We start from the raw sequence: 13811 nt of genomic DNA, 5'->3' as shown, positions 1-13811 counted from the left end.
AATTGCAAGGGAACTAATGAAAAAAAAGTCAGAGGAAGGTGGTCTAAGTGTACCTGATTTAAAGCTATATTATAAAGCAACAGTCACCAAAACCATTTGGTATTGGCTAAGAAATAGACTAGTTGATCAGTGGCATAGGTTAGGTTCACAGGACAAGATAGTGAATAAAAATAGCAATCTAATCTTTGACAAACCCAAAGATCCCAAATTTTGGGATAAGAATTTATTATTTGACAAAAACTGCTGGGAAAACTGGAAATTAGTATGGCAGAAACTAGGCATGGACCCACATTTAACACCACATACTAAGATTAGATCAAAATGGGTCCAAGATTTAGGCATAAAGAACGAAATAATAAATAAATTGGAGGAACATGGGATGGTTTACCTCTCAGACTTGTGGAGGAGGAAGGAGTTTGTGTCCAAGGGAGAACTAGAGACCATTATTGATCACAAAATAGAACATTTTGATTACACCAAATTAAAAAGTTTCTGCACAAACAAAACTAATGCAAACAAGATTAGAAGGGAAGTAACAAATTGGGAAAAAATTTTTACAGTTAAAGGTTCTGATAAAGGCCTCATCTCCAAAATATACAGAGAATTGACTTTAATTTATAAGAAATCAAGCCATTCTCCAATTGATAAATGGTCAAAGGATATGAATAGACAATTTTCAGATGATGAAATTAAAACTATTTCCACTCATATGAAAGAGTGTTCCAAATCACTATTGATCAGAGAAATGCAAATTAAGACAACTCTGAGGTATCATTACACACCTGTCAGATTGGCTAAGATGACAGGAACAAATAACGATGAATGTTGGAGGGGCTGTGGGAAAACTGGGACACTGATGCATTGTTGGTGGAGTTGTGAAAGAATCCAACCATTCTGGAGAGCAATCTGGAATTATGCCCAAAAAGTTATCAAAATGTGCATACCCTTTGACCCAGCCATACTACTACTGGGCTTATACCCCAAGGAACTACTAGAGAAGGGAAAGGGTCCTGTATGTGCCAAAATGTTTGTGGCAGCCCTTTTCATAGTGGCTAGAAGCTGGAAGATGAATGGATGTCCATCAATTGGAGAATGGTTGGGTAAACTATGGTATATGAATGTTATGGAATATTATTGTTCTATAAGAAATGACCAACAGGAGAAATACAGAGAGGCTTGGAGAGACTTACATCAACTGATGCTGAGTGAAACGAGCAGAACCAGAAGATCATTATACACTTCAACAATGACACTGTACGAGGATGTATTTTGATGGAAGTGGATTTCTTCAACATAGAGAAGAACTAATCCAATTCCAATTGATTAATGATGGACAGAACCAGCTACATCCAGAAAAGGAACACTGGGAAATGAATGTAAATTGTTATTTTTACCTTCTGAATCCAATTCTTCCTGTGCAACAAAAAATTCGGTTCTACACACATATATTGTATCTAAATTATACTCTAATATATTTAACATATATAAGACTGCTTGCCGTCTGGGGGAGGGGCTTGGGGGAGGAAGAGAAAAAATCTGAATAGAAGTAAGTGCAAGGGATAATAATGTAAAAAATTACCCATGCATATGTACTGTCAAAAAATGTTATAATTATAAAATAAAATAAAAAATTTAAAAATTTTAAAAAAATAAATAAATAAATATCATCAGGTTGCTTGAGCTTTACGTTTGCAGTTTGGAGTAACAAGAGAAGAAGCTAGGAGCATAGTAAAAAGCTGTACAGCTTGCCTTCCTTTCCACGCTCCTACACTCCCTCCAGGGAAGAATCCTCATGGTTTGAGACTCAATGAAATCTGGCAAATAGATGTGACCCATTATAAATCTTTTGGTCGTCTGTCTTTTATCCACGTGGTAGTAGATACCTTTTCAGGATTCACTTTTGCAGTGCCAACAGCAAAAGAGACAGCCCGAGTAGTCCCTGAATTCCTTATCTAAGCATTTGCAATTTTGGGTGTGCCACAAGAAATAAAAACAGATAATGGACCTGCATATAGTTCTAAACATTTTGCACACTTTTGTGTGCAGTATAAGATTTTACACACCACTGGAATAACTTTTAATCCTCAAGGTCAGGCAATAGTAGAGAGAAGAAACAGAGACACTCCTCCAAAAACAAAAGAAAAGGGGGAGCCACAGGTAGCCCTAGGAAACTTCTAAATTTAGTTCTCTATACCATTAATTTTCTGATTTTTGACAAAGATGCACTGGCTCCAGCAGACAGGTTTTATAACCCACCAGAAGGACAGTGTCCAGTGCGAGCAGCTCCACTGTCTTTAGATAATCGCCAGGTGATGTGGAGAGACCCAGAAAGTGGTGAATGGAAGGGACCAGATAGGTTAACTGCCTTGGGGAGAGGGTTTGCTTGTATTTCTTCAGATGGAGAAGGAATCAGATGGGTGCCAACGAGTCGTATTTGCCTTGTCCATTGGAGAGAGACAGAAAAAGAGAAAGACCTCAAAACAAAGGAGAAAATCTAAGAAACATCTGACACTGAAAGGACATGGCTAATAAGAAGACTGTTAAAGAACTTTAAAACCAGCAGGAATCATTGGGTTTCCTAACACAAGATGAGACTAATAGACAATGGACTTATGGACATTTATAAATTCTCAATTTATGATTATTTGATCATGTTATTTGTTACATACTAATAGCATGTATTATGCTACTATGTTACTCTGTCTTTATGTAATCTATGTAATTATGTGTAATGCCTCCCATATTGATGGATTTATGTTTCAAGGTCATGACCACCCTATGTTCTAAATCAAAAGAAAGGGGGAGATGTTAGGTTCTTACTAAGTGCTGAGATAATGAGATATTAGGTTCTTACTAAATGCTAATGAGATAATGAGATATTAGGTTCTTACTAAGTGTTAAGTCGTACTTAACAGTTCTCTAGTCCACACCTTTTGGGTCCAGCCTTTAAGGGGAGTTTTACCCCTTTGAACTTCTGTGGAGGAGCTTACATGTTTAAGAGGAGCAAGTTCATTGGTAGAAGTAATGTTCCCATAAGCCCTTGCATTCTCACGTGCCCATTCTCTGTGAGGATAAAAGAAGACTCCATTGAGCAAGGAGGGAGTCGAATCTAGGCCAGAGTTGGGATGGCTCTCTACAAGAAGAAGACTCTGCCTGGGGCATTGAGTTGAGACAGCAGATCTCCTCTCAGAGAGCGCTCATCAGTCTCTGGAGACAACAGAACATTACATGAAAGTGCTTAGAACATCTTTTATTATTTAAAAGTTTTCAAAATTAAAATAATGAAGTTGAAACATCATGTTAAATTGTGGGGGCCATTCTTTAAGAACATTGATAATCATGCATGGATTACCAGGATAGTGGACCTAAATGATTATTACATGATGATTAGATAAAAGAATTAGAGATGTTTATCTTGAAGAAAAGATTTAATTGTTACATTATCCCTAACTTTAGATAGTTCAAAAACTGTTAGGTAGAAGACAGAGTAGATTTATTGATGCCTGAAAGTGGAATTAGAACCAGTAAATGGAAGTTATGAGAGTAACTTTCATAACATTATAAGGAATCTGGCAACTAAAGTTGTTCATAAATAGATGAACTGTCTCAAAAAGTAATGAACACCTCATCACTGGAAATATTCAATCACTTGTCAGGGAAATTTGTGGGGGGAGGGATTTTCCTGCATTGAAAAGGAAGTTGAAGTTTATGTTCCCTAAGATTATCAATAGATTTTTTTATTTCTAAATATGTTTAATGATGAACAACACTGCATTAAATAAGAGAAAGCTATCTAAAATGTAATTACCTTCCCCCCCCCCCCCCAAATGAGATGCTGCAAAAGAGACTTTGGAAACAGAGATTATCTTCCAGGCAGACACTGAGCATGTACCCAGTTATCTTTCATCTTTCTTAAGTCTTGCTCATATTTGGTTTTCTGTCATTTCATAGTTGTTTTTTTTTTTTTTTTTTTTTCTTTTGAACATCTCTCTTTTGTTCTTTTGAGACTTTCGGACCAATGACTAGCCTTTCATTATGTATTTATGGCTTTTTCCTAGCATCATTTCATCTCTCTTAACTTTGGCCCATGTTTAACCCAAATTTAAGAAATCAAACATTTGGAATATAAAAGGTAAACTTCTTTGTTCCTCCAATCCTCATGGAGGAGGACATTAACCACATACTATGTTATGAAGCAAATCTCCTTAGACTTAGGTTTTTTTGTCATTTCATAGCTGACTTCTGAATGTATCTACTTAATTCTACTAAGACTGTTTGTCTGGCAAGTGACTAGCTTCCTTCTGGCTTAATTTCCTAGAACCATCTCTTAGTATGGACCAAATAGAACCTATATTTAGGAATGAAAAGTAAGTCTCTTTTTTTTTCCCTCAAATGATAAAAGGAAACATTAAGTCTATATTGTGTTAGCAATTCTATTTAAACCCAATAGGTACTTATGCTTTTTATTAATATTTTTTACCTTTATATCCAAATATGGATCTCTTTCTATCTCATCCAGAGAGCCAACCTTTGTAACAATGAATATTTTTAATAGGAAGAAAAGGAAGTAGTTTCATGAAACTAATCAATACATCATAGTTTGACAGTATATGCATAGCTCCACATCCCTAGTGTCTCTTTAATGTAAGGAGTTCTATTTTTAAATGTGCTAAGTTTGGTTATTATAATTTGAGTATGCTGTGTTTCATTTGTTGCTCTTGTCCTTTTCGTTTGCATTTTTGTAGTCATTGCCAATATTGCTTTCCTGTTTCTGGTTACTTGACCTAGCAGTCATTCATATACCTTCCCAATTTGTCTGCATTCATGAAATTTGTCATTTCTTATGACATAGTAATGGCTTCTTGCATTCATGTCCTATGTTTGTTTCCCTTGGCATCTACTTTATTTCCAATTCTTTGCTTCTAAAAAAACTAACACTTTGCAAAAGATTAAAAACATAGTTTTTACACATCAGATGCTTTGCAACAAACTTGATGCAAAACACATTCCCTTGAATCTTGTTACCACATTGCTATAATAAAAAGGAGGGATATATTCTTTAAACGTATTAGTAAACTGACATAGATCTTTGATATTTGACCAAATTATGTTCTACATGTTAACTTTATTTTGTTGTAGCCTTTGTGGATAATGTTCATATTCATTTGTCTCTGATTTCTTTACTCTGTAATTACTTGATGTAAATTTTCCCTTTCCCTTGTTTTCCTTGAATTTTTCATATTCATCATTTTTTGTAGCTTAGTACTATTCTGCAACTTCAGAATTCGTCATAGAATAACTGGTAGGCCATCATCACTGATAACTAGGAGAAATAACCATATAGAATTACATATGATGAATACATTATAGAAATGCTAAATGAATTGAGCATCATTTTCAAAAACTTTTGGTTTAGTATGAAGCTGTGACTTTGCAAAAGATACAGAAATATTCAAATATACTGTAGTGACTCCTTTAAAAATATTGGAGCATAACATTTAATTATAGTCAGTGACAATATTGCTTCTAGAGGAGAGGTAAAAACAGGATTATTGTTATTATTGTTTATCCTTTATTCTTGAAAAGGCCATGATATCAGGGAGGTGATGACACGATATGCAAGTGAATTGGATTTAAGTGATGGATGATTGTGCAAAATCACCAGCCTTTCTTTCTCCTCCAGAGCTGTCTAGGTCCAGTGTCAAGATATAAATCAGGATTACTGGAGATGGCTCTGAGACAGAAGGAGACTGGACTTTTTAAACTAAGGTCTTTAACAGGTCCGTTTGATGAAGGCAATGCATAATCAGTGATTAAGGCTAAGTAAGAAATTTATTATGTGTGTGTATATCTATGTATGTATCTATGTACATGTGTGTATCAGAAAGAATTGTTATTTACATTCAGTCTGAACCATTCAGGACCCAAATAGTGACCAAATGGGGCTTGGCCTGGCACCTATTGTTGGCCAATCAATGAGAGCCAGTATAATGACAGGCATAGTCCCAGCCTGTAAACCCTAAGAGGGCTCTGAAGGAGAAAGTGAGGCTGGTGACTTCTCACAACCCTCCCTCTCTTAAATCTATTTAATTTTCGTATCATGGCATCACCCCTCTGATAAAATGGACCTTTTTTGAAAACCAAAGACAAAAAATAGCCACTTTTGAGTGGAATAGGAGATGCTCACTGGGGACCTAGCTGCAACTGGCCAATTGGGCAATGCAACTCTTTTCTTTTTCTTTCCTTTTCTTTTTCCCCTTCTATTTCCCCATTCCCTTTCTATTTCTTACCTCTGGGTGCTCTGGCCAAAGGAATGTAAATTTTGATCACTGAAACCTTTAAAGATGAAATCAAGGACAGGCTATATAGAGAATTAAAGCAAATTTTTTCCCTTTTAATCTGGTCTAGAATAGTCATTTCAAGGATAGAGATAGGTAATATAAGAATGATTTTTAAATAATCCATTGGTTCCTTGACTAGAGATAGGAATCCATATCTCTTTTTCCTTCCTTTCTTCTCACATTTAATGAGCTGTCCTTTAGAATTTTAAGATTCATATTCTAAATTAGTTTAACCATTATAATTTCCTCTTTAAATCCGACCACTATTAGTAAAATTATCTGTACCAAATCCCAGTACCAATTGCCCAAGAATTAAGGGGACTTTGATTAAACTAATACTAACATTCACAAATCTTAAAATTATGCAAACTAATAATGTTTAGAAAATGTGAAGTTCAGAAATTGTTAAATTATTTTGACACATTTGAATAATTAATATGTATAGTTGCAGGGAGTTACATTGTGTGTGTGTGTGTGTGTGTGTATGTGAATGAATGTGATCAGAATATGTTTAGTGTGGAGGGTTCACTTTTAATCTGATCTGGAATATTCATCTCAAGGATGGAGATGGACAATAGCATATATATGTGTTTACATGCATGATAAATATATACGTTAAATAACACACACAATCAATGTGCCATGATTCAGAGACCCTTGATTCACATTCATTCTCACATTGCTGACTGTATTTTTTACCAAGTCATTTAGTCAGTCAAAGAATAGAGATTCTCTGAGTCTTAGTTACAAAACAGTTGCTAATATGTATGCATTAGAAGAACTAGTTTTCTTATTATAAGTTTACAATATATGCAATACTTATGTTGTCCTTTGACATTGCCTTATTTTGAACAATATATATTCCCAAAGATATCCACAGACCTCCTTTTAATTTCCTTTTTACCCAGTCACTGACATCCCTGTTGCTTTAGCTAGATCATGTCATATTCTTATTCTAGCTCCTTCTTAGTTTTTTGGGTGTTTTTGTTAAGTTCTTCTGGTGGAGGAAGGTACCCTGATAAATAGCCAGGAAAACAGGTATAGATAAGTGCCTTCACCCATGAACCCTTCTGGGAAATGCCTCACCTGATCAATGTAGAAATCAGCAATTACAATCCCACACTCTAGATACTTAACCCCCACCCAGAGTAACCCTGCATATACTGCCTGCAGTTAACTCCAACATCCTGACAGACAAGCACAGTTTAGGATTTAGGATAAAAGCTCTAGGACCATAGGTCTCAACACCTGTGTCTCAGCAAAGGACTCCTCCTCGAGATCTGTCATCTTAGTGCAAGAGTTAAGAATGGGAAACAATTTTATAAGGTCTAGACCAATTTGGTTTTGTTAGGAAGCAACATCAGAAGGAATGGGCATTACTTTGCAGTATAGAGAACACTGACTTAGAAATCAAAGGAATGATTCTGCCATTTGATAACTATATGATATTGGGAAGTAATTCACTTCTCTGGGCTTCAGTTTGAGGTTCGACTATACTAGGTCTCTGAGATTCCTTCTGGCTCTTCATCTGGGATCAGTTAGTCAGTCAGCATTGAATCACTGTCCACTAGATGCCTGGTCATGTGATTTAAAATTTTTCTTTTTTTAATAGATCAGGTAGCCCAAAAGCTAACACCTGATGTTAACTAAAATTGTTTTGGCTGAATGAAAATTCGTTGATAGGGTCAAGGAAGAGAGGAATTTGGCTTTATTCGAGCCAGTGATTATGGACAATAGGATCTATTAGACAAAAAGGGGATTATTCTTACCCATGATCTATGAGAATGTAAAGGAGTCCATGCTGCATCAAGCCAAGATTTATTGGGTTTATGATCTAATAGGAAAGGCAGAAGATGGGATTGGTGGATACAGCAGCAGGCTGAAATCAGGGAAATTACAGTGAATTAGGTAGTAGAAGTTGTCAGTGAAGTGAAGGATAATATGATGTGATTTTATTGCCCAAATTGTTTTTCTTCATGGTGGTATTTATGCTAACTTTGTCCCTCTTTATTCTGTTGCATTAGTGTTGGTGGTCCTAAGTAGAAAAAGGACTTGAAACCTTTGACATGGGGACTTGCTTTCTGACTCTGTGGTATAGTGATGGGCATCCATTCAAATATCCAATTCCTTGCCAGTACAAAAAAAGTTGCTACAAACATTTTTTTTGGGTGGGTCCTTTTCCCTTTTTAATGATCTCTTTTCCACCAACAATGCATTAATGTTCATTTCTCTGAAAAATGTATAAGAATACAAGCCATTTTCTAGTTGACAAATGGTCAAAGGATAGGAAAAATTAAAGGATATGAATAGGCAACTTTCAGAAATTAAAGCAATTTCTAGTCATATGAGAAAATGCTCTAAATCATTGTTGACCAGAGAAATGCACATTAAGACTATTCTGAGGTATCACTACATACCTCTCAGATTGGCTAAGATGACAGGAAAAGATAATGATGAATGTTGGAGGCGATGAGGGGAAACTGGGATACCTAGTGCATTGTTGGTGGAGTTGTGAACTGACCTAACCATTCTGGAGTATAATTTGGAACTATGCCCAAAGAGATGTAAAACTGTCCATACCCTTTGATTCAATAGTATCTGTACTGGTTCTGTATCCCAAAGAGATCATAAAAGAGGGAAAAGGACCCACATGTGCAAAAATGTTTGTAGCAGCTCTTTTTTGTAGTTGCAAGGAATTGGAAACTGAGTGGATATTATTGTTCTATAAGAAATGATCAGCAGGATGATTTCAGAAAGCCTGGAGAAACTTACATGAACTGATGCTAGATGAAGTGAATAAAACCAAGAGAATATCGTACACAAGAAGATTATACAATGACCAATTCTGATGGATGTGGCTTTTTTTTTTTTTTTTTTTTTTTTTTTTTAACAGCGAAGTGATCCAGTCTGGTTCTAATGGATTTGTGAGGGAGAAAGCCAACTGCACTGTGGGGACTGAATGTGGATCACAACATAGTATTTTAATTTTTGTTGTTGTTTTGTTTGCTTACATTTTGTTTACTTTCTCATTTTTTTCTTTTTGATCTGATTTTTCTTGTGCAGCATAATTGTGGAAATATGTATAGAAAAATTGCACATATTTTAACATATATTTGTGTTACTTGCTTTCTAGGAAAGGGGGTTGGGGATAAAGGAGGGAGAAAGATGTGGAACACAAGATTTTGCAAGGGTGAATGTTGAAAACTATCTATGTATGTTTTTTGAAAATAAAAAGCTTTATTAAAAAAAAGAGAATTAAGGTCTTTATTAAAATGCTGGTTGTAAAATGTTTTCCTCAGCTTTCTGCTTCTCTTCTAATTTTGACTGCATTAGTTTTGTTTTTGGAAAATCTTTTTAATTTAATGTGTTCAGAATTATCTGTTTTGAATTTTGTCATGTTCTGTAGTTCTTCTTTGACCATAAATTCCTTCCTTCTTCAAAAATCTGACAGGTAGATCATCTCTTGTTCTTTAAAATAGGATTTTTAGACATTAGGAAGTACATTCAAAAACATTCTCACAAAATTTTTCCCTCAGGTTATTGGTTTTTATCAATACAACCCAAGTTGAGCAGATCCAATTGATCCGTTTGAGAAAGCAACATAATAATTTACCATTATATTGAAACAAGTTTATGGGCTTTCCAGTCCAGTTTATCAAGGGACTGGAAAGCTTGATTAGAATATAATCCAAATACATAGGATTATTATAATTAACTGAAATTGATAAAGTACTTTAAGATTTCAAAGTACTTTACTTGCTTGACTGCATTTAAGCCTCACAGGTATCTTGTGAATAAGATATTCACAATGAATAAGGTATTCATTCTTCCCAATTCACACAAGAGAAAACTAGAGCTCAGAGAGGTGACCCACCTGATAGAATATAAATTCCATGAGGGACAGAGATTTTCACTTTTGCACTTGAGAGCCTGGCACAGAGATACTTAACTAGGTCCCAACTAATGGATTCTTTTCTTTTATGTTAGGACTCTTAGAAGAATGTTGAATATGTTTTTTTTTTTTTTTTGGTATAGTTAACTTAGCCTAAATCATAATCAATTACTTAAAAATTTTTTTGGGAATGATCCTGACACTAGTCAGCCCTCACTATGAAAGTTAAAGAAAAACACAGAATCAAACAATTATTGAACACTAGGAATTCTATAAATATCTTACCTTGATGGGATTTGCATAAATATATTCATATTTTTCATCTAATGGAAGATCAACTCAATCCTTTGCTTAGCATAGTGTGTGGCACATAGTAGATGCTTAATAAATGTTTTCTGAATGATTGATTGCCAAGGTTAAAATAAGAAGAAAAGGAATTTAACTTTCCTTATGTGGAACACTTGCTACCTATTGGACTTCCTATTGGTACTAACTATTCTCTGTATACAATAAGAAAAACAACAAATTGAAGTGAAATAAGATAATTAATATAATATAGTAATTAATATAATAAAGATAAATAAGGTATTTATTTTTATGTATATATATTTATATATAGTATTTTGTGCATGTATATATGTATAAATAAATTATATATGAATTTTATATATACACATACATATGCAAACATAAAATAGGAAATATTCTGATATTTCTATTTAATGGCCAAAGAAGATCCTTTATACCAACCAAAAGAGACTAAAGTTTCTGGTGGAGACTATTATCTTTTTTCTTTTCTTTTCTTTTTTTTTTTTTTTGCAGAGCTTCTTAAGGGCTGGATTTGAGGTTGGAGAGTCACTTGAAAAGAATCCAGTCAGTACTTCAAAGTGGCAGTAAAGTACGGAGCAGTAGTAAAACTAGACCAGGCTCTTTAGCTTCAAAAGACCCTATGGTGTTTATGAATAGCACTCTAATCCCAAAAAATTACAGGGTTAGCTTTTTTTTTTTTAGTATAGCTGGTGGTGCAATTGATAGATTTCTGTATTTAGAGTCAGAAAGACCTGAGTTCAAATCCATCCTCAGATGCTTACTAGCTGTGTGACTGTGGAAAAGTCACTTGATCTCTGACTCAATCTCCTCAACTGTATAATGGCGGTATTAGCACCTACCTCCTAAGCTTTTTGTGGAGATCAGATGAGATAATATTTATAAAAAGGGCTTAACACAGAGCCTGGCATCATTGTAGGCATCAAATAAATGTTTATTTCTTTTTCTTTCTCCCTCTTTTCATCCTTTAAAGACTGTGATTCATTTAACTGAAGAGAATCCTTTCATCTTCTGTCTATTGAAAACTATAGACTTTTTTTTTTGACAAACTCTATAAATTTTTTTAACACCTATTAAAATGTTATGACATGCCATATAATATAATTATTTTCTGTTTGTTTTTGCAGCTCATTAGTGAAAAAGTCAATGGAGTAGAAAAAACGAAACTAGATGAAGAATTCCTAGAAATGCAAAGGGTGAGAAAAATTTTTCTTATGCAAATTAGATAAGATTGCCATTGATACTATTTATCATTAAAACTGTCTTTTGTTACTAAAACAAATGAAAATTACAGGTTGTATAAACCAGAACATTGGTTACAGATCTCAGATAGAAGTTGTCTTATAATCTGAACCTTGGATAGATTCTAATTGTGCAGTCTTAAACATTTGGATACTTTTTTGGTATGTAGGAATTTGGATATCTTAAAGGTGATTTGGACTATTCTATGAAAATGTTTATAAGAAAGCTAAAGTGACATGGTGGAAAAAAGAGTTGGACTTTGAGTAAGGAAGAAATGAATTTCAGTTCTGCCTCAGATACTATCTATGTGGCTCAAAACCAGTCCCTTACCTTGTCTGTGCCTCAGTTTCCTTCTTTGTAAAATTAAGGAGTTGGACTCCAGCCTCTGAGTTCCCTTTTATGGTTATAATTATGGTTTATGATCTTGTGATCCTAAGATCATCACACAGAGACAGAATCTTCTTGGAAAGATTAAAATAAAGAGATAATGGCTAAGAAGTTCCAAGTTATTATTTTTAGGTATTGAAAAGTTATTTAATATGTGGGAAATCATTTCTTCCCATCTTCACTAAACAAAAATTCTGGGATATGTGCTGTGTAGGGAAATCAGGGGAACAGTCTCTTTCTGTCATTGCCTAAGTGTGAAGATTATTAAGCGCCTTAAGTCTTACATTCCTCATATGCAAATTGGGAATGATAAATGTATACCTTATCTATCCCTGGAATCAGATGAATTAGTGTGTAATGTGTGAAAGGACCATGAAAAGCATAAAACATTATAGAATTGTAAGGGATCATTATGAATACAAGATAAGATACTTCTTCCTATCCTTTGGATTCCCCAATAATCATGAAACTTTAATAGGAGACGGTTGAATCTCTGTTTAGCTTAATTCAGGTGGAAGAAGGAGCTAGCTCTATCTAGTGTTTTTGGCACTTTTCATTCTGAGCCCAACCTCAAGATAATCAAGAGTTTTCAACTTAGAGTTTATGGGCTCTGTGGCTAGATTTCAGAGGGCCCATGAACTTATACCTAACCCCTAATTGAAATGTAATATTCCCTTCAGCTTTGAATGTTGTCTGTAAACATTATTTTGAATACGTGTAGAAAAACTTATTCTTTGTAGCCAGATTTGTCTAAGGTGGGGGTGGGGAGAGTAGTTCCAGGCGCAAAAAAAGTTCAAGAGTCTCTGCCCTAGATGCTCATATTTTTCTTGATGTACCGGGAGTTGGAGGGCAGGGTTTTTTCTGGAAACATAATTTGACTCAAGATGGGGTTACTTACAATTGAAGAAATGGAATAGAAATAGACTTTTGAAAGTCAAATATTTAAATTCATCAATGAGAAGAGGAAAAAGCAAGAAAAAAATAAGGCTGTGAGTAGAACCTATAAGTGTCTTTTGTGATTTTTTTGGTTAGTATTGTTGAATTTTGAAGCTGACTCTTCTTTCCAGAGATTAATTAGTTCCTGCTAAATGCTATTCCTGAACATTGGGTTGCTGTCACCATGAATCTGTATTATTCATACAGATAATGAAAGTATCTGTTTAAAAAAGGCTTCACTCCCAAATTAAACTTACTCCAGGACTAAAAACAAAAAAATAAAGTGGTACTAAAATTCATCTTCCCTGATCTATAAAGTGCTTAAAATTTTTAAAGTTAAATTTTATTTTATTTTTTTCAATTATTCAATTACTACTTTTCAATTAATAAGGATTTATTTTTTCCCCTCTCTCCTGGGGAGATTTTAAAAAACAACAACACCAGTTTAACTTTAAGATAATCAAAAAGAACAAATTCTTATATTGGCCATGTCCAAAATTCATCTTAGTCCATTATCTGTGACAAAGTATGGATAGCATTCTTTTCTATCATCAGATCTCTGCAGTGATGGTTGATCATTGCATTGATCAGAATTGTCCAGTGTTCCAAAGTTTTTTTTTTTAATAATGAGGTTTTTTTTGACATTAATTGTTCTGGTTCTGCTTACTTTATGCTGCACCAGTTCA

The 13811-nt window shown here is 34.3% G+C and overlaps 1 protein-coding gene across 5 annotated transcripts in view; it reads left to right on the top strand.

Annotated features, from left to right (window-relative positions):
* SH3GL3 (SH3 domain containing GRB2 like 3, endophilin A3) overlaps positions 1-13811 on the top strand; it is a 134434-nt gene that overhangs the window by 75953 nt on the left and 44670 nt on the right. For 4 of the 5 annotated variants that reach the window (XM_074295272.1, XM_074295275.1, XM_074295273.1 and 1 more), the window contains one exon: positions 11688-11756. In XM_074295272.1, coding sequence (XP_074151373.1) covers positions 11748-11756 — 9 coding nt within the window. In that variant the 5' untranslated portion in view covers positions 11688-11747. Of the gene's footprint in view, positions 1-11687; positions 11757-13811 lie in introns of those variants that run through there. The other variant, XM_074295274.1, reaches the window with a different exon arrangement.

This window comes from Sminthopsis crassicaudata, chromosome 2, assembly GCF_048593235.1.
Source record: "Sminthopsis crassicaudata isolate SCR6 chromosome 2, ASM4859323v1, whole genome shotgun sequence".
Taxonomy (NCBI): Eukaryota; Metazoa; Chordata; class Mammalia; order Dasyuromorphia; family Dasyuridae; genus Sminthopsis; species Sminthopsis crassicaudata.
The sequence above is the reverse complement of the archived record's forward strand: the minus strand, read 5'-3'. Positions and strand labels throughout refer to the sequence as shown.